The sequence below is a fragment of the Eretmochelys imbricata genome, chromosome 7, assembly GCF_965152235.1.
Source record: "Eretmochelys imbricata isolate rEreImb1 chromosome 7, rEreImb1.hap1, whole genome shotgun sequence".
In the NCBI taxonomy this organism is placed as follows: domain Eukaryota; kingdom Metazoa; phylum Chordata; order Testudines; family Cheloniidae; genus Eretmochelys; species Eretmochelys imbricata.
This window is the reverse complement of record NC_135578.1, coordinates 81,634,455-81,659,442: the sequence shown is the minus strand read 5'-3', so window position 1 is coordinate 81,659,442 and position 24,988 is coordinate 81,634,455. Positions and strand designations below refer to the sequence as shown.

The window sequence follows — 24,988 nt, the reverse complement described above, 5'->3', positions numbered from 1 at the left end:
AAAAAAAAGAGAAAAATAACCTGAATGGTCACAGTCTCCTCAGATCAGCAGAACAGAATTTCTTTCTACAGAGTACTGTATTAATGGAAGTAGTGAGAGGAGAGCGTTGAGCCTGAGAGTTGCTGTGGGACACTTTTTGCAACAATGTTGGCTAACATTTTTGTCTTTTTTGCTGAAAAACAAGAATTCAAAATTTTTGACCACATCTGTTGCTGCGGGGCCTTGAACTGAATACCTCAGCCCTGCAAATAAACAAGCAGGGATTGGTGAGGGAAGGGGCAGGAATCCTGGGAGATACTGATTCCACTTGCTGATTCCCCCATCCAATGCAGGTAGCCCACAGGGTTAGATGGGATCAGACTGTACTCCTGGACTCCAGCAGGGGTGAATCGGTCAGTTTGTGTTCACCATAAATAAATACCCAAATATAACCAAAAGTGTTAATGATAAAACTGGAAAATTTTGTTGGGAAAATACTTCACAAAACGGAAAGTACTTTTATAAGAAAACTAATGACAACTACTTGTTTTTTTTTTTTAAACAACTTCCTTAATAAGATGAAAAGGAATTGCTTTTATTTTACTAATTATAAAAGAGAAAAGATGTATTCAGTGTACAGAATCCAGAGACTATCATGATTTTGGTGAGCATAACTGCCTCCCAGGCCCATCATATTAGGCTGAAAGTTTATTAGCATCCTCATAGGTACTACAATACTAAACTATTCCTAGCTATGGAATCAGTATTTATTGCTTGATTAAAATAAAAGTTTACATAAAAGTAAATTTCAAATACTATTTGTTTGAGCAATAAGTTCAATTATATGGGTGTAAGATTTTGTTCTACATTACATACTATGGCCTTGATCCTGGAACAAGATGTATGGGATCAGGACCTATCATTGCCCAATCCTCCTGTCCTCCTCAAATGACTTCAACGTGCATTTTGTCTTAGCAGGATCAGGCCACATATGATCAGGAATCTACTCTTTTTATTTGTGTTTGGAAACACAAAAATAATATTGTTTTGAAATGTATATTTACAAAACAGAAAGATTTAATAAATATAGGAAAGAAAAATTAGACAACTGAGTGCAAAATAGAAGTATAAAATTTATTTAAAACCACCCACAAAGTTCTGTGTAATCAGGAATGATACAATTTGTAATAGTCTTTTTTTAAAAACTCATGACAAGATTTAAAATATATTTTCAATTACAGTATTCATTTAGCCTTATTCAGTTAGGACGATAAAAAAATGAAAATTTACGTTCTAAACAGATAATGAGACACACAAGAAAAATATAACAGAACAGACAATTTCCACAACAACAATCTTTACATGTATGTTTCAACACTATTATCAACATTTCAATGCATCTTGCTACATAAACATGAAATTGTGTACAACAACTGCTTGCACCAAAAACAGAGTTTAAGTAAGTCTTTCAAGTAACATGCAGTCACAACTCACAAGTCTTCAAGTACTGCTGGTAAGAGTTCCCTTTGCTGCAGAGAAGATTTCAAGGGTCAGATCCTCACTGATGTAAATCCACATAGCTTCTCTAACTTGAATGGTGCTATGTGGATTTACACTAGATGGGTCCCAAATGTATGAGAAATGAAGTAACTTTTAAACTTTCTTCTGTACATACTGTGACATAATGAAGTGCTTTCTCTTTCTGTTTTTTTTTTTCTCCTTTAGGAACTAAAAATATGTTAATGTTAAAAAGAAAATTGTATTTTGTCTTTCAAAAGTTATTTCATTTTTTCAGGTCTAAATACAGTAGGTTGATAACACCAATAAACAAAACAATACCACCAAATCCCTAAAACACAGAAGTTCAAAGCTGCAAAATAAATATTAAATGCATTCCATATAAAGAAAGCAAGAAATATACAGAATATATTGATCAAACAAAAATCAATTTTTCTCCTTTGGCATACTGTACCTTTTTAGTTTTTTCATAAAAGTCAGGAGAGAATCAAACTGCACTCTCTGAATGTGACATTGTAGCCTTAAAAAATAATGTTGTTATTATAATTATTATAATGTCTGGTAACGTCAAGTTTTTAAAAAGCATTTATGACATATCACGATATTGTGACATTACCAAGAACTGTCCTCTTCCAAACTCAGCAAAGAAATAGTAGAAGTATTAAATGTCCAATATTAATACTTAAAACAGATTTTCTTTTAACTTTATTGGAATATTCAGTTTGCCTCTCTGGATTTGTAATATTTTTTTTAATCTTGGGAGATATTCTGAGGACTAGAGGCTTACAACATTCAAAATGCAAAGGTTGCCTTGTGTTTTGCTAGAATTATAAAGTGACATTCACAAAAGTAAAAAGAAGTCTGTTATAGTGATGTACAGTATCACCACAGTTTAGACATGTAAAAATGAAAAGCAAATGCTTTTTTCTCCTCAGCATTTGTTTATTTTTAGGGGACCATTTTATAATTCCAATACAATAGTGTAAGCTTCTGAGGCTCAATACTTGCTAATGCAAAACTCACACTGGCTGCAATGGAAGTTTTTTCATGACTCAGGCATGCAGGACTGGGCTAATGGTTTTGCTGTCTAATATCACCAAAATTAGGGTGGTGAGAAAACTTTGGCTTTTAGCTTTGTGCCTCACATTTCCCTCTAGTGTGGCAATATTACACAGTATAACAAACCTCACTGGATCTTATGTCAGCAGAGAATGGAGCTGGGTGAATTCTCACAACCCCGCTTCAAGTGGTCAAGTAAAGCTGTCTAATAATGATAATAAAAACATTGTGAATAATTATTTGAGGAAAAATTGCTCAAATTTGCAATTTTTATTATTCACAATCCTACCAGTTCTATAGCCAGGGCACTAATTTGAGGTACAAACCCCTTACCACATTCTTTTTGTAGGCAAGATGGGGAAAGAAGGTCAGCCTACAGTTGGATATCCTACAAAAGAAGCTAGATTAGAATATCTTTCTAAACTACATTTCTAATTTTCTCTAAACTAAACACCAGTGTAATGGTTTGGATCTTGCTGGCCAATATGTGTGCAGTAGAGATATAAAGCAGATCATCCATTGATGATTGCACAGTCAATTTTGAGGCTTGATTCTCAGTTACACTAGGATTTCTTTAAACCACCCTGGTAGAGTAAAGACACCTTACTATGTGTCAGTTTCATTCACTTCCACTTTAATGTCATTTTGTTCTCTCAGAGTGGTGTTAAAGGGCCTTAGCGTAAATGAGAAAAAGGTCCTTTATTTTTATATTTAAAAAAACTTTAGCATTGTAATAGTATATAACAAGAAACAAGTAAGACATCGAAAATGTTTATCGAACAGTTCATAAAATCTTCCACAATACAGTATTAAAATGTTCTGTGGCAACAGTTGTGATATCGATTAAGTGTCAAATGGTTGACATCTATTCCAATAAGAAAAGGAGGACTTGTGGCACCTTAGAGACTAACCAATGTATCGGAGCATAAGCTTTCGTGAGCTACAGCTCACTTCATCGGATGCAGCGAGCTGTAGCTCATGAAGCTTATGCTCAAATATATTGGTTAGTCTCGAAGGTGCCACAACTACTCCTGTTCTTTTTGCGGATACAGCCTGACACGGCTGCTCCTCTGAAACCTGTTCCAATGTGACGCTACAACAGCAATTTTTTTGAATACATTCAGTCTACTGCATATGACATCTCTATGTAGCTTAATTGTCAATTGTGTTCTACTTCCTACCCACAGAAAATGTTGGCATCTATTTATAACAGCATTGTACCCTTTGACTTTATGTGGAAGGCCGTAATGGCGCACAAAGTGGGGAGAACAGTCGAGTGACAGTACAGCCACATTTAAAAATGCTGTCAACCTGAAACAGTGATTGATGTATGACTCAACATCGAAAACCATTGAAGGCCCAATCCTGCAGTCACTGCAAATAAATCATTGGGAGCTTTTAGCATTTTAGAATTAGACACCAATGAACACTGTGTCACTGTACCATCAATTTAACTTCATTTGCATTAACCCTGCAGGTTCTGAATCACACAACAGTACAACTTATCTTGATATAGCAGCCTTCATTCAAAGTGTCATAAAATGCTTAAAAGAAAGAGGCAGAAGAGAGAAGACTTTCAAGCTGCGCACAGCAACTCATAAAAGGAAAAATGACATGGATGAAGATCCAGTAGGACAAAAGAAAACAGTTAACATTAAAAGTGATAAACATGCAAGTGTTCTTGCAGATTAGCTATGGTGGGGGAAGAACTGAAGGATGCAGTACTGAGGATCTAGTGTCATTTGTAGGCTAAAGAGAATGGGAAGATTTGGGCTAAAATGTGGCTTTAAGCTACAGCCCATTTGGGATGGGGGGAAGTAAGAAGAGGCTGGGGAATAGTAGGAGTCCCAAAGAGAATTTTAACAGAGTGGAGAAGCACACAGCAAAGCTGGAACCCCTGTACCTTTTCACAGAGTGCAGTTTGTGTTCTACTCCTTCCTGCTCAAGCCAAATCAGCCCTGCTTGCTGCTGTGAAGGGAGGAAGAAAAGGCAAATCCATAACTCCACTCCTCTTTGGAGAGTCTAGGGCCAGTGGTGGCACTAACTTTTATGCAGTCCTTGAACTTCCCACTGGGATTATGGCTGATCCATGAACAGGGACAAACAGAAGACACAAAGAAGCACCTTCTCCTGCTTGTGGGTCTTTGCAGGGAGAGTCATAATCTTATCTATTATGTCAAGATTTGAACAGAGTAAATCATACAGAAGGAAAGACAGAATGCCAGAGATGCAGCAGTACAAGCAAAGAATGATCTTCAGCTCTGGAGAGCTGAGTCTGTGGGCAGAGAAGAGGCCAATACTGGCAAAACGGACTTTGTTGACTATATGTGGATAGAGGGTCAGAAAGGTAGGATGCCAAAAGTTTATGGAGAGTTTTGAAAAATAAATGGACAGTTTACAAGTGGATATGAAGATTGATAGTGAAGGTGAAGGGGTGGACTGAAATGCCCCTCTTTCTTGTAATGAAAAAGTAATTTAACTGCAGCATTCTGCACTCCATGGAAGAGTTAGGCTATAACAGGATGATAAAAAAGGCAACTATCAGAGTTAAGACAGAAAATGATTGACATGAAATATAGATTTTGAAAGAGTTACATTAATAATAATTTCTTGTAAATTTCAGAGGTGGAGATAAACAGATTTACAGACAAGGAAGAGGTGAGATTAAAAAATAAAAGTCAGGAGCAAGGCTGATGCTTACATTGCTACCCTTGGGAGCAAAGGTCCATGCTAAAGAGAATTAGAAGACTTGTATGCAGGAAGTTATAACTCTTTAAAGCATTCAACAGCAGAAGGCTATAGGGTCACCAAGCACTGACAGACAAAATGGGTAAATACAGCAGATGAGCTACAAAGGAATCAAAGCATGAAATGAGCGAGTTGTATAGTTCAGTGTCATCTATACAGAACAGAAGTTAATGCCTAGGGCTGAAGCTAGCAAATGAAATGTCCTAGAGGGAGAAGATGTAGTATACACTGAGAATTATCTCCATTATTTAGAAAACAAAGCAGCACACAAATGACACTGAAATATTACACTCAAACTGAAACATTTAACTAACTCCTCTGAAACATCTAAAATATTTTAATATAATGATAAAGTTAACATGAAGTTAGTACTAACTTTGAATCATACATCAAAGGAAATAGACGATCTCTAGCATAGACAGAGGACAGAGTCTGATCTCAGTCACACCTGCGTATATATGGAGTAACTCAATTGACTTCAGTAGAGTTACTCTGGATGTACCTGAGTGTAACATATCAGAATCTGGCCCATAACATTTAGAGGCTATTCCTAATCTTCTACATACTTGTACCTAATTAAATATTATTAGAGATTTTTTGGTCCCTGGGATAGCCTCAAGTGATACATATCTCTCCTCTGTCAGAGTCCCAGGAAAATAGCATTCATATAGTTTTACAGCAGCATACATCAGTACCATATAAACAATATAATTCAAGACAATTTTTCTAAAATATCAGGTGATCCCAGAAAACTCTGATCTGTGGTTTCACTTCTACTCCACTGAAATACTGAGCAGTCAAAATCTCAGTACTTTTTACACTGACCATGCTTCTAAGATAAGATTAAAAAGAAAGAGATGGATATAAATGTGCCATAGTTTTACACTTTAGTAAAAAAAGATTGTGTATTTAAAATTTGATATATCTAAATAAACAGTGGTGATATGGATATACAGTACCTAGGCAACCAAGAAACGGCTTAAGGAGCAAGTCAAGTCAGGGCTCACAAGCTGCATGCGGTTCTTCATAGCCTGGTTTATAACTATTTTGGGCTTCATATATCCGATTAGTCCTCCACTTGCTCTATCTGGATCTGAGGCAGAGTGAGCGATTATAGCAGTGCTCACGTCTCTGTCCAGGGTACATGTATTAGGCAGATCAAAGTAAGAGTGACTTCTCTTTTTCCAGAGGCCAGTACAGATTGGGGCAGACAGAACAGAGAAGAAATTGATTCCACAAGAGGAAGTGGAGGAATGGAATTAACATACATCAGTACATAGTGACATGATGTGATGACACATCCCTATCAAACAGAAATTGTTATGGCACAGAGATTGCAAGGCAATGCCAGAATGTCATAACACAATTATTGTATTTCTTTGCACTTTACTTTTTGATGATAAAGTGGCCTTATAGCTGTTACTGGTTGAACAGCCACTTGGTTAAATTAGAAAAGAGTTCCCATATGTGATTGGCCTCTTCCTCATCTATAATTTCACAACGCGTGATCAAGGGCTTTTATAATGTGTTATGGTTAGCCATCCAACTCTTCCATATGTGAGAAATAAAACACGACGACAATTTTACTGCAAAGACCTGCCAAAAAGATCTCACTACTGAAGAAATGCTATTTTAACTGCCACAGTGGATGTGAGAGGTCATTCATTTAATACTGCATGAATATCACAAATGTTGATACATGTAAATAGTCTGAAAACTGGCATATAAATTAATTTTTCAAATATTGGGAGGGAGTACGTGTCCATACTACAAGCACTTCTGTGCAAATTTCAGAAGAAATGAATTATTTATGCAGCCTGTAAATTAGAAAGCATATTTTATCACTCGGCCTGACCAGGTAGCTGATTTCACACAGAGTCATATTGATCTTCCCCCGTGTAATTTAAGGTAGGATTGTGCCCTACATTTTAAATATAAAAATGCAAATACAATTTCGTTTGCAAGGTTTCCTAAAAATTCTACATTTAACTAGAAGCACATTAACATATTGGCCCAAATCCTACTGTATTTGCATCTGCAGAGCTCCAGTAACTGCAGAGGGGTTAAACAGATGTGAATGAGAGTAGAACTTGACCCACTAAAGTTAGAATAATACTGCAATGGTGTTTGAAAGGTTTTTAGAGGAGAAAACAATTGTGTGTTATGTATACTAGTAAGCATTAAAAAGTTGCTTTTTACCTACAGTTATCATACCATATTACTTCAGATACTAGAGTTATTTCCTATTTGAAGCATAGGGACACATTCTGGTAACTAAGCATGACTTGTTTTAATGGTGGTCACTGTAAGTACAAAACATTGACTTATAAAATCAGGATTATTTGCAGAAAGATATGATCACATCTTAATTGTAGCTTATGAGCAATTAAGTCTTTGTATGAATTTTGTACAGTATTATTACAATATTTGAGGTGAGCTGGTCATATGGCCTTATAGTCATACTCTCTGCTACTATCTGTGGGTTCTAAGTGTCAGATCCCAGCTTGATCCAAGGAACGAGGTACCTGCATGTGCAGGAGTATTGCAGTGGTAACACTCACAGTTTCAATGGGAGCTATTGTACTATTGCAACAGTGACCCCTGAGAGTCAAACAGGAGTGATACTCTCTAGAGAGCAAAAACAACAAGGAGTCCGGTGGCACCTTAAAGACTAACAGTTATATTTGAGCATAAGCTTTCATAGGTAAAAAACCCACTTCTTCAGATGCATGGAGTGAAAATTACAGATGCAGACATAAATATACTGACACCTGAAGAGAAGGGAGTTATCTCACAAGTGGAGAACCAGTGCTGACAGGGCCAATTCAATCAGGGTGTAGTCCACTCCCAATAATCGATGAGGTGCCAATTCCAGGAAAGCTTATGCTCAAATAAATCTGTTAATCTTTATGGTGCGACTGGACTCCTTGTTTTTGTGGATACAGACTTACACGGCTATCCCCTTATACTTGTCTCTAGAGAGCATCACTCCTTTCCTCCAAAATGAGGTGTTGTGATGGTGCAGGCCTAGTAGAGGGAGCGTATAGGGATATTCTTGCCGGAAAATCAAAGGTTGCTATGTTATGTTGCAACAGTCCTTGGTGGTATACTGTGAGGTGATATAAAAGGTGGTGGTATTGGGGAAACAAACTGTCAAGAACTGTGAGTTAAAGACTTGGAGCCCTACAGTGCTGTCTGTCTATGAACAAAAACTCCTATTGAAATCAATATAAGTTTGTTACAGATCAAGGGAAGTATACCGTTTTTCCTAGCTGTTTTGTCTTCAGATGTGCTTCCTGACCTGGCTGGCCAATCTGGAAAGATCCTGCTTCTGCAATGTGCAGGAGGTCAGACTAGATGATCATGATGGTCCTTTCTGACCTTAAAGTTTATGCGTCTATGAGCATGAGAGGAAGTCATAGAGCAGTTGTGTGGGATGGAAGGGAAAGAGTCACTTCCTAAAATTCGTAACTTTTAAGAGGACAATATTGTTGCAAGTACAATCTTACTCAATACAACATTGATCTGTGTGCACAAGACTGATAAATATTCTGAAATGTTATAATAAATAGCACACAGCTGTAAATACAGTAAATAGATGTATTTCTCATACTGCAATATATTTACTAGAAAATATTTGCTTTTCAGACATACTGTTCTCTTTTAACATTACGAATCTATTAGAGCTGGATTTCCCTGTTGGACTTGCTGAGTCCCTACTGATAGTTAACTGAGAAGTGCCTTGTAAAAGACAAACATACTTAAAGATGCCATTTAAGATGCTCCTATTCTGCTTTTCAGGTATTTGAGGAAGCTGGTGTTTTCTCTATTACTTGAACTGCCTAATCACACACAAGCCTAAAGGTCTGGAAGGATTCAAACGGAAATTCCAGCCATTTTAATATTTCTTGAATTTCTTGTAAGCAGAATAACAGCCCTGAAACTTTTCCTACTAAATTTTGAAATAAAAATGGTATTTAGTAGAATTGCTGAGAAATAAAGAATTCCTTCATTCTGCACTATACATGCATATGGCATAGTGAAATTATTGTGAAGTTATAATATGTCTAAATCTATCAGTGTTATCAGTGATACTTACTAGTAGCAAAGTAATCCTTCTGGTAGATAATTGACCATGGTGCTAAACAAGGGTACTCAGATAGCAAATATGTTGTTGGAGCAGCTGGAGCAACTTAGAATACTACTTACTGTATATACAGCTGTAATTTTTAGCCTCACAAAAAATAGACAAGTTTTAAAATGGAAATCTAAGGCACACAATATACCATAATGATTACATGTATACTGTACTTTACATATTCAAAAAGCAGAAAACTGCTGGTACAAAATGATGGCATAATATTGACATTTTTATTATTTATAATCCCTTCATATCCTGTACTTGAACTAACAGGCTTTAAACTAAAATTTGCAGCATATGGGGTTTTCACAAATTTTACTTTGAACTAGATAAAATACAAAGAATGGGTCCAATCCTCCTGTCCTTATCCATTAAAATTCCTGTTAATTTCAATAGTCAGTCTACATAAGGATTTTAGGTTTAGCCCAATATCATTACATAGTGATTGCAACTTTAGGCCTTGATCCTGCAAATATTGAATTCATTGGACCTGCTCCTACCTGTAAGTATTTTCAGGATCAGGGTTCTAGTTAGCACTGTGTGTAAAAAACAAAATTCACATATTCTTTGTACCAAAACTGTAAATATCACAATTATTATAGAACTTTTAAAGAAAAAAGCACCTTGTCTAGGTATTAGATAAAGTGGATCTAGACATTTCAGATTACTTTTGTTACAGCACCACTGCATTATAGTATTATCAAGTATATTACTGGTATAAGTTCTCAATAGAAAATACTAACCTCAGTTACATCTATGGGATTACATACACTGTGAGTATTCACAGGTAAAATTAAGGTAGAGCTTGACCCGTAGGATCTTATCCCACAACCATTATGCACAAGAGTAGGCCTTACGTGGGTAGTCCCACTGACTTTAATTGGACTGAGAAGGTGAGTAAGGCTTGCAGGACAAGGTCCTTACTTAAACAACTTTTTTGTCTGGTGATTAGATGATTCAATAAATAAATAATAAAACAGAAATGAGGAGGAGAGAAGAATCAGAGAAAGAAGAGCGGGATGGATGCTACATTATTTCTGAATGGAGTGTCTACTTTTCCTCATTTAGCAAAATGTAACCATAATCATTTGGTGATGTGTGAATTTTCCAACTGAAATGCAGAACATAAATTCAAATGTTTGTAACTAACAACTGTTCCCATATGAAATGTATAAATAAATCATTGTTAAAAATGATACAAAACATGCTTGTAAAAAAAAAAAAAAAAACCCCCACTGAACTGAAAAAGCATTCTGATTAGCTAGTGAACATTCTGGAAGAGAATTATCAAATAAGACTTGCTTTTAAACATTAGATATTGAAAATTTCTTACTTTAGTTTGTCATTTTTATAACTTTTTTTCGGAACAGAGTAAGGCAACTCTAGGGGGTACCTTTTTTTTTTTTTTTTAAAATCCCAAAACGATCCTACCCCTGAGGCATTAGGAACATTTGGTTGTGTCACATAACTTGCAATGCTTTAGATGAGTCAGACTAATGTGCTTATTGCTCAAATAAATCATCATAATTTCTGTCTTTAAAAAATTAATTATTTAATTCCCCAATAGCAACACACATTGAACAAGATGTTTCTTCATTCCATATTTGTAAATAATTAAAAGTGTCTGCATTTTATTACTCTTCTGTTTATATGTAACATAAAAACCTTCAATGGAAAAAGGGAAAGTCTAAAAACAATCACATATGTCATTAGCATACATATTGCAATTGTAACAGTATGGAAATCTACACAGCAAGAACAAAATGATTTCTTCTGTAGAGTATGCACAAACCTTAGACAATATGATCCTCATACTATACTAGTTCAAGTTAATTTTAAAAATAGAAAGTGCTTTTAAAATATATATTTACAGCTTACAAACAACTTCCAGCCATCACTAGTGATAACTTCATTTTATACATTATGAAAACTCTAGAGAGAGAAAATTTCATTGGTTCTCTTAAAAGATTTATCTGTAATTTGGACTTTTTAGCAATGATTGGAAGTTGTTAGAGCAATGGCACCATGAAGTAATAATTCAGCTTATTTTTACTGTTTGATGTGGTCAAGCACCAAGAACTGTGTAGAGCTATCACTGTATAATTTGATTTTACATCATAAAATGTGAATCTGTTAAAATCCCTATAAATGACTTGTTCTGTAGTAAACAGATTTGATTTAAAGCACCAAAATATAATTTCCTAAAGGTAATAAACTGAATGATTCAATCAAGGTTAATAACCTAACCAAAATCTTCTTTTAGAACATATTAAAACTATACAATTTTTTTTTTGCTTAAAATGTGCTCAAGCACCACCAAATGTTAAAATATAAAGTCACAGTTTAAGATAAATCCCCATTTTTACCTCAGCCTTAAAATGGTTGAGATGAACAAATAGTAAACTACACATGACTCTGTTCTTTAACAGCACCTTAAAGAAATACTGTATAACACTGCACCAAGGCAAGGCATCTGCTACTAAAACCTATGCCCAATGGTTATAGGGCCCTGCAACTCTAGTGAGGGCATAAGAAGACACTGTTATTACATTATCTTGAGTTACTGTTAACGCTCTGCGTGATGGAATTTGGTTGAACTCATTTTCTTCATAGAAAATCTCTCTGGTTTCACTGCTCTGCTTGGTTTTCCTGCTGCTAGATTTTAGTTCAGTATTTTCAGTCCCTAATCTTTCTGCTTCTTTTTCCTTCTCTTTTGCTCTCTCAGCCATCTTTGCTTCCCACATTGCTAATCCATGTTTTGGCTCATTTAAATTTTTGTGTTGGTAGAAGACTAAAGAGATTCGTGTGGGATGACTGCGGTTTGGTTTCTTAATGGGTGTTGTGGCATGGAGTTCACGTCTTGCACATTCAATTAAGATAGAACCATGAGAAGGTGCCACAGCAACACCACCAATATCATCATCCAAAAAATTGTGCTCACTGTCTGACCACATTTCATCAGCTTTTTCTTCAGAATCCATTGGTTCTGCCAGCACATTCCTTTGCTTTTCATCGCTAGCTTTGGAATCACAAATCTGTTCTTGATGGGAGCCACCTTTTTCCACTGGACATTTATGAGACGTGTTAGCTTCATTTCTGGTTACATCCTTTGTCGGAGAGTTTAATGGTACCGACATATCACAAGGGTTGATCAATTGCGAAGGAGCATTTTCTAATTGCAGTTGACAATTTTGCTTGTCATCTGGTAGGTGTTCAAGTATACTATGCAGGGGGTCTTTAAGGGTTGGGTGGTCTGAAACAGTAATATCTGGAAGAATTGGTGGCACACCATTCCTCTTTTCATTCAGCAAAATTCCAGTATAATCTTTAACTGACACATCAAAATTCTTACATTTAATATAAGGTGTGACATGAGGTTGCTTACTACTGCATTCAAAATACCCGTAGGGAACTGAAAAATCTTGTTGAATATCAGTCACTGCTGTTATGCTAGGCTTATGTGTTAACGACGAATAAGGATGTAAACTATCCACCTTAAAAGGGGAGGAAGCAGTATATTGTTTTAATACAGAGCAACTTTTAGTAGCATTTGAAGTATGTTTCATGGCATAAAGGTGATCTGAAGTCTCCATTTTTATTCCAGGTTGCAAAGCATCTGTTTTGTTCCCTAAAAAAAAATGCATACCAAAACGTAAGTATCTTTTCCTTGTTCAGTTATTCAAAATATAGCTTATTATAGTGATGTTTCCCACTTGTTCAATAATTTGGAAAATATGGACAGTGACTACATTTTTTCAAAATGATCAAATTTATGTCATTGGGACTATTTGTACGACTTAAAAGCATGCATGAGTATTTGCTGAATTAGGGTCTTAATCACTTCATTACAGACTGGTCAATGCTGGTATATAAAACAGAAAACATGCATAAATTTCTTGCCTAAATTATTTTATTCATCCCTCTGTGAAATATTCTTTTATCAAATGAGCACCATATGTAGAACTATCATAATTCAGTGACTGTTTTACCCCAAATTATGATCCAAGAAAACGTTTATTTCAGCTTGTTTCCAATTCAACACAAAAACCTTCCTCTATTACAATAACTGCTTAATTAAATAGCGGATTATTATTCACACAGTGGATTCATCTGAAGATATGATCCAGGTAAATCCATTTTTGCAGAGTGGCAACAACTGATTTGACTCTGTCTTCTGTTTGTTTGCCAAATTAGAGTGGTTCCAAATTTTGTCTGAAACATATTTGGCTCAATTTTTGTCTGTTCTTTAGTCATAGCTAGTCTTTCTTGACCTGTTGCAAATTGTGCACTTTCATGCGGTGCCCTCCTCAGCTGGCTTGTTCTTGTAATAAATAAGAGTTTGATCTAAAGTCATAGGAAAGACTCCCATTAGCTTCCATGGGCTTTGTATCAGGACCTGGAATTGTTTAATGGCTGCCTTGCTGACAAACTGGCATGCCATAGAGAATTCTTGAACATTTTCATAAAGACAGGTTCTCAAGAAGTTTCTTCTGTGCTCCATAAATATATGGAATGCTCAAGTATCTGTCTAATGAATACTAACTATAGAAGTACTGTTTCCTTTAGTAAATGATGCCTTTCTAATTGGATATTAGTAGTACTGGAGATAGGCATATATATCTAACTAAAATGAAAGAAAAGGAAACTGAGGTACAGTGAACACATAATCCAATTAATACACAGGTGATTTAATTTATGGAGGTTACTTATCTAAATTGACATTTCTGAGTATTAAAAATCTTATAGTTCTTTTCTTTTAAAGACCCCCTCAGTGAAATACAAAATAAAACTACATTAGTCATTTACTTAAAAACAATACAGACGCCTTCCTAAAAATGTAACACAGTAAGTTTAGCCTAGTAATTAAAATGAAATCTGAGTGACATGGTGGGTACATACCATAAAATCAAGGGAGAAACAAAAATACATTTAAGTTTAGTAAAGACAGAAGAATCACAATTAAATGCCCAGTTGCTGGAAAGAATTTGACATTGCTTGGTGGTTACTAGTATATATTCTTAATCACCTGGCAGTGAACTCCAGTTGAAAAGGCAACTGTGCATGTTGAGACTACATTTGACATAGTGGCAGAAGTTAATATTTTCCACCTAGAGAATATCCATATTCAAGCAGAGAAACACAAAAACATATTTTTTTGTAGATCTTGTAATATGTGGAGCTAGAAACTCCTCTGAAAATAAAACCAAAACAAAAGAGACAAGAGATGGTTATGACTGGAAGAAAAAAAATATTACAAAGGAGCCTGAAAAGTTAATTCAAAACTATTAGATACACAGAAATTATTAAGAGTACATGTAGGACACTGCTGTTTCCAGGGACTCTCTCTCTCCAAATACCAATTGGACTACTGGAGTTGGCCAGCATATTGCCCTATTTTGGTCTCACAGTTTGGGACCCATTTTTACTGGCATATAGGAACCAGCTGAAAAGCTTAGCTATAGAGCTTTTCATCTTTAAATTACTGGTTCAATTCTGCTTCAGCCTAGTAGAGACGACAAAGACAGTACCATCTGATGGCAGTTTGGTGACATAAATGGAGCGAGCAAAGTCCAAGGACTGAATGGTTATGAGTAATCCTTTCATCTTTAGAAGTGATTCATTCAGAACAGAATACAGGCACATTAGCAGGACTATGTGAGGAAGTCTGCTGAATCTCTACCTTTATTGTATTTATTCTGTGCATATATGATTTCAAGGGCTGTCAAAACGGGCATCTTTCCCAAGCACAAAAGTTCTTAAAGTATAGAGGTACTCAGATCAGGAGGTGTGAGGTATTTGCAGGGGTTAGAGAGGAGAAAACCTCATTTAGTACTTAGTCATCCACAAAGGACTGCCCAGAGCCAGTCACTATATATCAATGCTGCATGCATGCTGTACCTGCTCAAAGCAGCACCTGAAACATGGCCTGCAGCATAGGTGCCAACTCCATGGGTGCTACAAGGCTGGAGCACCCACAGAAAAAAATTAGTGGGTGGTTAGCACGCACTTGCAGCCAAGCTCCCCTCCCTGCCTCATCCCCCGCAGTGCTTCCAGCTTGCTGGTGGCCCCACCTATCCTCCCCCTTCCTCCCAGTGCCTCCCGCGGATCTGCTATTCTGCAGCATGCAGGAGGCACTGGGAGGGAGGGGGAGAAGTGGGGATGGGGTGTGCTCAGGGGAGGGGATGGAACAGGTGGGATGAAGATTTGGGGGAAGGGGTGGAGTGGGGACAGGGTCTGGGGCTGAGCACTCCCAGGAAAAGTTGGAAGCTGCCATCTGTGGCCTCAGGGTGAAAAAAACTCTTCCTCATCAGCATAACAACAAACTACAATAATTTACAGGTTTCAGAGTAACAGCCGTGTTAGTCTGTATTCGCAAAAAGAAAAGGAGTACTTGTGGCACCTTAGAGACTAACCAATTTATTTGAGCATGAGCTTTCGTGAGCTACAGCTCACTTCATCGGATCCGATGAAGTGAGCTGTAGCTCACGAAAGCTCATGCTCAAATAAATTGGTTAGTCTCTAAGGTGCCACAAGTACTCCTTTTCTTTTTACAATAATTTAGGGTCTCAGCTGAGCAAAGTATGTGCTTAACAAAGTTCACTCAATCTGCTTCTGCTACCACAATATTAAAAAAAATGCAAATTTTATTGAAAAATTTGTCATGATCGTAGCAGGAATACATTTTATAATAGGAAGAGAAGATGTTTTATGAGCTATTTGTGAGTATTCCAGTGAAAAAATAAGTAGAGCTAAGTTCAAAGGGGAACTTTGATCTTAATGGTTTAATAAACACTTGAAAAAAGTACTGTACTATTTACCATTCATTTTCCCCATAAAAGGTTTACAGTGATTTACTTAATGAAGAAAGAGGGGAGTAAAGGACTAAAAAAACTGAAATAAATATGATCAAGTTGCACTCTGATTATTAGTAGCATAAGATAAAGTCAGAGTATTGTATTCTAAGACCAAGAAGTCTAAAGACTTTGAAGAATTGTATTCCCAAACCAAAAAAAAAAGGCCTTTGCTAAATGGAGTTAAGGGCATGGGCACCACATTTGTATGTTTGGTGGTGCCCAGCAGAGTCGTCCCATACATAGGACGGACTGGGGCAACTCCCTCAGGCCCCTTGCATTGGGGGGCCCTGCGCTTCAAGGCGATGCGGGTTTTCGGGTGGCCTAGGGGATTAGCGGGTGGCCTGGCGCCAGCAGCAGTGAGTGATGGTATGGCATCCAAGGATGGCATGGCATGGTATTGCCACCCTTACTTCTGCGCTGCTGCTGGCAGGGTGCTGCCTTCAGAGCTGGACGCTTGGCCAGCAGCCACCGCTCTCCAGCCTCCCAGCTCTTAAGGCAGTGCAGAAGTAAGGGTGGCAATACTGCATCCCCACTACAATAACCTTGCAACCCATCCCCACAATCCTCTTTTGGGTCAGGACCCCCAATTTGAGAAATGCTCCTCTTTCCACTGAAATCTGTATAATAAAGACCAGATTTCACGGGGGAGACCAGATTTAACTGTCTGTGACGCTTTTTTCATGGCCGTGAATTTGGTGGGACCCTACTGATGATATTTCACTCCACGCATCTGTCCCTGAATGTAAAACAGTAACAGGGAAAATTGTGAAACTCAAGATGTTTTTAAACTGTGGCTGCAAAGATTGGTGTGTTTTGGTGTAAATGCTAAATTAACGAACATTAGTCTATCAACAATTCAAGGTACTCCTGTTAGATCACTTCTCAATGTTCAGCCACCAAAGTGATGAAGATGGGCAGTTTTTGGTCCGAGGACTCTCTCATTGTTTTCAGGTTTTCTGCGATAAAGCGCACAAAGAAAAATTAAACGAGTTTGGGAGAACTTTTGTGTATTTCTATACTTTCTGTTTTTGAAGGGTTTAGTTTGCTCACCACCAACTTCTTATGAGAAAAAACATTTTTTCAACTTGGAGAAAAAAAACGTCTTTTAATCAACAAGATCACATACAAGACACAATTTCCAAGATCACAGAGAAGACGCAAGCAAAAGATACACTATATGGAAAATGTTTTCACATTAAAGCCACTCCTTTGTACCGGCAATCCCATATAAACAAGTAAATATTAATTTACTTATTAATAACTCTACAACAGTGGTTTACATGCAATAGATTTACGTTCTCAGGAGTATATTTTTCACTATCAGGTAATTGCCACTGTCAGGAACAGGTTATTGGACTACATGAATCCCTACCCTGATCTGTTATGGCAATTTCTATGTTCCTAAAAAAGTTAAGGAGAGTCCCTGAAGCTTGGCACTAAAAATTACACTTTTTCCCTAGAGAGATTTTAATATACCTGCTGGATCATTTTTCCTGATTAGTACATTGGATTATTTATTAACCCTGTACTAATTATTTATTGGTTACTTAGTTGGTAGTTTGGTTTTAGACTAATTATTTTACATTTTTCTACCTTACTTTAACCTGCATTAGCCATCTGCTGACCCAGTTGCCTAGGACAGTGGTTCTCAAAGCCGGTCCGCCGCTTATTCAGGGAAAGCCCCTGGCGGGCTGGACCGGTTTGTTTACCTGCCACATAAACAGGTTGGGTTGATCGCGGCTCCAGGCCAATGGGGGCTGTGGGAAGCGGCGCGGGCCAAGGGACGTACCGGCCGCCGCTTCCCACAGCCCCCATTGGCCTGGAGCGGCGAACCGCGGCCAGTGGGAGCCGCACTGGGCCGAACCTGCGGTGGCAGGTAAACAAACTGGCCCAGCCCGCCAGGGGCTTTCCCCGCACAAGCGGCGGACTGGTTTTGAGAACCACTGGCCTAGGAAATACAAATCCTTTGGAACATAGTTATCTTTTTCCTTATTAACTCTGTCCCCAGTTTTAGTTTTGTCAAACTAAACAAATTTGAAAATCTTGTTTTTGATGATCTCCCAAATCATTTACAGGTTATGTACAAAAGGCATCCTCCAACTGACCGTGGTTACCCACCACACTTGTAATCACTACAGCTCCTCTCTCTCCAGCACCCTATTTTATTTCCAGGTTTCTGATATTTTACTGTAGGTTATACCTCAGATATTAACTGCTTTCTCAAATACTTTTTGACATCTGTCTTATGGTGGAAAAAGTTATTATGGTGAAAAAATATGAAAAAGTTATTACGGTGAAAAAGTTACTCCCTGATTCTCTAATTTGTTGGCAGGGAGGATTTCTTCCTAACCCTTGTACCATCTTCTGTTAGTTGTCAACCTCATATGTCCTGAAATATGGGAGTTTGTATCTTTTAGCTAAAATGCTTATCCCATCTAATGTAATAATGGCTGGACTCATTTTCCATATCCATTTTTAATCATTTTAAATTGGCTAAGATCTTGTCCTTAATGATACCTTGAAGCAAGGAGTTCCGTAAGTTAACTATACCTTATGTAAAAAAGTATTTCCTTTTATTAGTTTTGGACTTGCTACCTTTCAATTTAATTAAATGTCCCTCTGTTCTTATATTATAAGAAACATTGAACAGGAGCACCTGAGCTGCTTGCTTTGAAACATTCATAGTTTTGTCTAGCTCTTGTCAAGTCACTTCTCTAAACTATAGAGGCAATCCTTGCTATCTTCTCATGGGGGAATTTTTCCATGCTTCTAATAATTTTCTAATTCCCTGTCTCTGAACCCCTTCCATTTCTGCTATATCTTTTTTTAAAGTGTGTGATCAAAACTAAACACAATATTTCAGGTGGGGATTGGTAAATTTCTTAGCTGATAAATTCCTGTCTGCTGCCAGAATTGTGGAAGACGCCGCTCCATATGAGCTATGCCCCTCCACTGCAGTTTCCAGAGGCTGTTCAAAGCTGTAGCACAGCCCGTGCTAGACACACTGCTTCTCTAGCCAGCTGCCAGATGATTCATTCCAAAGCTATGCAAAAACTTGTAAATACAACTAATAACAATAACGTCAATGCTAACCAATAAACTGTACGGTAGACTACGGCCTACAAGCATAACTATCCAAATTAAATACTGTTCCATGACTAGGAAGCCATCCAGGGAAGGTAGAATTGTGGGAGATGCTGCTATCAGAAAGGAAATTATCAGGTAAAGAAATTTATTATTCTGCAGCCCAGAATCTCCCACAATTTTGATATGTATGGGAAGTATCAAGCAGTGAACAGAACTTGGGAGGAATAAAAAAAACAGAATGAGATAGGGAAGACACCCCCTCCCCTCTGGGTTAATTGCCAAAATGCCAATGGTATTACTGGACCACCATTTGCAGCACCTTTCTTCCAAAGGAGGCCTCTGTGGAGGACAGAAAACCCACTAACCCACTGTGCAACTGAGCGTGCCTGAGGAGTGCAGAGTTCCAATCACTTGGGAGGACAGTATACCACAGCAACACTTCCCTCTCAATAGCCAGGCTGTCAGATGTGGACAGTCTGGGTCTGGATGGAGGAATGAGCCTTGCTAAAGGATGTCTGGTCTCACTTCTAGCTGCAATGGTGTTTCCAATTTCAGCTTTATCAGACTGGAGAACTCTTGTCTCCTTTGCCAGTGCAGACCTAGCACTATCACCTTTGCTCCTTCTCACCTGATCTTCTGGATCACCTTTTCTAGAAGTGGAAAGGCAGGGAATGTGTACAGCAGGCCCTGTGGCCATCTCTGGGAAAGAGGATAAATCCCCAGGGATGGGGGATCTGCTTCTCTCGTGAAGTACTTCAACTGCCTGTCTTATTGGAAAACCCAGGAGGTGCCCCACCCCTAGGTCAGATTGGGCTACAGCAGGCCAGAGCGGCTGTGCAGACAGGCAGCCAATCAGAGAGGACTTGCGGGGAGCCAATCAGGGCCAGGCTAGGCCTTATATAAAGGCTGCCCAGGCAAAAGGCAGGCAGTCTCTCCAGGCGGTGAAGGTCTGTCCCCTGTGTGAGGAGCGCAGCGCAGGCGGGGGGAGCAGAAGGGAACTCCTGCCCGGTACCTGCCAAGCTGCGGGCCCTGAGAAAAGAGCTTAGCTGGTGCAAAGGGGCCAAAGGGGAAACGGCCCAGGGAGAGAGAGCTGGAGAAGGGGCGAGAAGGAGGGCAGGCAGGAAGCCTGCTGCCAAAGGGTCTCTGGGTCAGGACCCAGAGTAGACGGCAAGCCGGGGTCTCCCACTTCCCCCTTGCACTTACACCTGGCTGTTAGGACCGTCCATCACGGACTGCACCAGACCCCTGCCAAAAGGGGTTAGACTTCGGGGTGTGGTTAGCCATTGCGGCTGGGGTGAAGAGAAGAACTGCTGATAATGTCCCCTCCCCCCCGGAAGGGGGTGAGCGTGGACTAGGAGGTGCTGCCGGAGGGCAGCGTCCTGAAGAGGACCCTGTGAGAAGGGAGCAACGCGGGTCCAGACGCCAACAGAGGGCGAGAGATGGACAGGACATCACCAGCAGAGGGTGCGCCACATGGACTGAGCTAATTCCCAGAGTGACCAACAGGAGGTGTTGCGGAGGTGAGTCCCAACCCTGTCACATTGCCCTTTGTTCTTGCGATTGGTGAACACGTTGACTGCCAGAAGGCTGAACTGCAAAATTAAAGTGAAGACTTCCTGATTTAGTCACCATTCTGAGCTGTGCATCTGTTGAGCCAATCTGCCTTTTGATTCAGCTCTCCTTTTAGGTGTACTGCTCTTATGGAAGGGAGAGTCCTCTGCACATTCAATTATCTCCATTGCTTCTGTGTGTAGAGTTACACTCCTTGTTTCCCTGCAATTGTTGATATACAACCACAGTAGTCATGTTGTCTGACTTGACTAGAACATGTTCACCCTTTAGGCAGTTCAGGAACTTTCATAGGGCTAGACTGACAGCTATGAGTTCCAACGGATTCATGTTCTGGTACCTTTCTCTGGTGTTCCAGGTATTCTGCACGGTCTTGTGCCAGAGATACACTCCCTATCCCGTCAAGCTGACATTGGTTGTGAGTACCTGTGAATCTGGAAGGCATGTGGGAAAATCCTTGTGGATATTCTGTGGGTCTGTCCATCATCTTAGAGAATCCGGTACTCAGTTTGGGACCAGTACTCAATCCTGCATGCATTCTGGTGAGTGGTTCCCTGCTTTCCGCAGAAAAGTCTGCATGCATCTGATATGGGACCTTGCTCATCGGGTGATTCCACAAAACCAGGAGGCCCAGTAGCTGTAGACACTGAGCTATGGCCAGTCTTGCTCACTTTAACAACACGGGTATCAGGTTCTGGATCTTGTGGAATCTGTCCAGTGATGGACAGACCGTTGGCACAGAAGTGTCAATTTCAACTCCCAAATGAACTATCTTTGTGGAGGGAGTCAAGGAACTGCTCTTGGTATTTATCACAAATCCGTGTGCTTGAAGTAGATCCAGTGTCGGAATTGTGGCACTCTGTGGTGCTGGTTCGGTTGGAGCTCTAATCCTGATGTCCTCTAGGAAGGAATACAGATGAGTGTTGTGAGACTTGAGTCTAGCTATTATTACCAGCAGCACCTTTGTAAAGACCCTGAGCCTGTGGTCCAATGAAAGCCAAATGAGAGAGTTTGGTACTGGTAGTGGACTGTGCCATATGCAAATCTCAGCAGTCTGTGAAGGCATGGTAACATGGGAATGTGGAGAGACACAGCTGTTAAATCCACAAAACAAGGAAGTCCCCTTTGAGACAGGGATGCTACTGTTGAAGCTAGGGTCTCCTTCTGGAATCTAATTTTCTTCATCCATTTGTTGAGCTGCTTGAGAGCCAAGATTGCTCAACACCCCCATCCGTCCACCCTGTATACTTCTAGACAATCAAGAAAATGGAGTATTGTCGTAAGAATCTTTCTTCCGAGGGAACCTTTTATATATTCTCCTGTATCCAGGAGAGGCGAGATTTTGTTTAACACTCACTCATGTTTGATGGGATTGCTGTCTCTGGTGAAGATTTAGAAGGCAGGTTTAGACTGCTTTTAGGTTTGCCCATAAGTACCTGTTCAGGTTGGATCTGGATTGTGGATACAACATTTTTGCACATGGTTTCGAACACTTCAGGGCAACTCCGCCCCGTTGCATTTTTTCTGTATCCTGCTCAAAACCTGAATCTGAGAGCTACCTTCATCGGACAAGGAGGAGGTGTCTGAGGGTACATCTACACTGCAATAAAACACCCACAACTGGCCCATGTCAGCCGATTTGGGCTCATGGGGCTTGGGAGGGTCCCAGGGCTCAGTCTCTAACCTGAGCCCAGAAGTCTACATCACAATTTTATAGCCCCATGAGCCCAAATTGGCTGATAGGGGCTAGCCACGGCTGTTTTACTGCAGTGTAGCCATACCCTCAGAGCCCAGGCTCCAGCCCGAGTCTGAGTGCCTGCACTTTAATTTTTACCCCCGCAGCCTGAGTCCTCTGAGCCTAAGTCAATTGACCCAGGCTCTCAGACTTGGTGTCATGGGTTTTTATTGCAGTGTAGACATATCCTTCATCAGAGGGTAAACACCTCTTTGATTTTTTTATGCCTTTTATTTTCCTTTTTGCTATTTTTGGGTTTTTTTAGCCTTTCTGGCCTGCTTTGCAGATATTGTCACCTGGTTGTGGACAGTGCATTGTCTGTTGTGGCTTGCTTTATGCAGTGCATTGAGCCCTCTGAATAGATCTCCCTCAGTGTCCTCCACCTAAGGGTTTCAATCCTTGTGGCTGGGGAGTTTCGGTATCAACTTGCGATCTCAGATACAGAAGTGTAAATCTAAAGTAACTTAGAGTGTAGTGGAGTTATGCCACATTTACACTGCAGAAAGTGAGATCAGAGATTCCCAAGAGAGGGATGTGCTCATTTTTATCTCTACAATACAAAGCAAAATCTAAGTGTGCTTTATTCAGCCAGTATCAGATTCTGCCACTCCCTCTCTTACTTTCAGTATTTAAAGGAAAAAATGAGAATGAGAAATATTAAAACAACTTTTACCTTAAATTTGGTAAAATTGATGTCTTTTTGCAAATCACTTGCTTTGCTGCACCATCCATATAACCAGTGATGCAAATAAGAAAACTATAGTCAATTCATGCTCCTTATGAAGAGAAAAACATCACAAACAAGCTGCCACACAACATGTGGAGAAACAGTCCTCGTACTTCTTTGTATAAATGACTGACATTTAGAGAACTCGCCCAGAAGTAACATTTCAAGATCTTCCTATGGTCATTATTAGAATAAGCGATCTCTGAAATTTTTCCATTGTCACCATATCATTATCTATAATTTTTACAATCTAGTACTATACATAAATTTTTGTGCGATCACCTGCTCCCTTCTGCAAAAATATCTGAATATAGTGACTCCTTCACAAGTCTGTAGAAGGTGTAATATGCAAATATTTCTAGAAAAGTGAACGCTGAGGAGGCAACTGGTTTTCTAAATTAGATAAGACACATAGCACAGTATAAATATCACTTACCTAAATACTGTGAAGTTTTACCAAGATTTTCAGGAGCTCCAATTTTCAGCTTTGCTGGTGTTGAATATTTCTTATCTGCTAATGTCTGCTTTTCAACTTGTGTCTTCTTTATATCTGGCTTCTTTTTCTTTGTAGCTCTAAGTGGCTCAGCTAACATCCGTACTTCTCTGGGAAAAGCAGTAAGCACCTGTATTGCTCCTGCTTTTATCTTAGCTTCCAGTCCCTCCTCAGTGCCAAATTCATCTGTCTGTGAAATTTTGTAAAGGGGCAACACATGTAGCTGTTCATCGTTCGGTATCACCCCCACTGAACGGTTATCTTCTTTTGTTAATGTGCAGACCTGACCAAAAAGAAAGATAATAAATAAACCTCTGTTTACAAGTTACAGAAGTTATCTGAACGCTTAATCATTTATCCTTTTAACTGGATTTATGGCCCTAACCATTCCCCACTAGATCCATAATAACAAAGGAACAGGCCTTTTAAACACACACACTTGACAATCTCAGTGATGATCTGAAAGGGGATTTAGAATAGGGATGGATTAACTGGTTCTTACAGAGTAAGAAGAAATGGCTCCCAACTCTAATTCAAACCTTTGTAAAAGTTTGCTTAAATTAACCCTCTTTTCCCAGCACTGACTCTGTACTGTAATAAAGTGATGAGGTCCAGCAAATCTGCAGTCTCTCTGTTCACTAAAATTATACGCTGTTCTAAGATTCAAAATTTGAAAGGAGAAACCTGCTTGGATCAAGCCTGATACAGACCCCACTGCATAGTTTTGAATAAATACTGGGGGTATTTATTCTAATAGTTCAAAACCATTACCAAACCTTTGAGGTGCTTCCAAACTTCTGGACCTCTAGAGATTTGCCCATTACTAATATAGTAAATTCACCCTAAAAAAAGTGATTAAAATCGCCACTACCCTTCTTCCCTAACTACAGAAGCTTTCTGAACAAGAGAAACATAGACTAAATTAATCTTGTTACATTCCATGCACTTCAATGGATAAATTTTGCTCCACATGTATAAACAAGTCTATGATTACCATCAATATATGGATGAATGTGTGATTATTCATAAGAAAATGATTAGCTTTCACAAAAATATACTGCATTACTAGAAAACCATG

At 38.9% G+C, this 24,988-nt stretch overlaps 1 protein-coding gene across 3 annotated transcripts in view; it reads right to left on the bottom strand.

The window, feature by feature from the left end:
* Window positions 1-10,748: 10,748 nt before the first annotated feature.
* The window catches only part of TET1 (tet methylcytosine dioxygenase 1), a 123,355-nt gene continuing 109,115 nt past the window's right edge, over window positions 10,749-24,988 (bottom strand). For all 3 annotated transcript variants that reach the window (XM_077821766.1, XM_077821767.1, XM_077821770.1), the window contains 2 exons: window positions 23,854-24,193; window positions 10,749-13,073 (listed from right to left, as the gene is read on the bottom strand). In XM_077821766.1, the coding sequence (XP_077677892.1) occupies window positions 11,932-13,073; window positions 23,854-24,193 (1,482 nt within the window). In that variant the 3' untranslated portion in view covers window positions 10,749-11,931. The remainder of the gene's footprint in view (window positions 13,074-23,853; window positions 24,194-24,988) is intronic.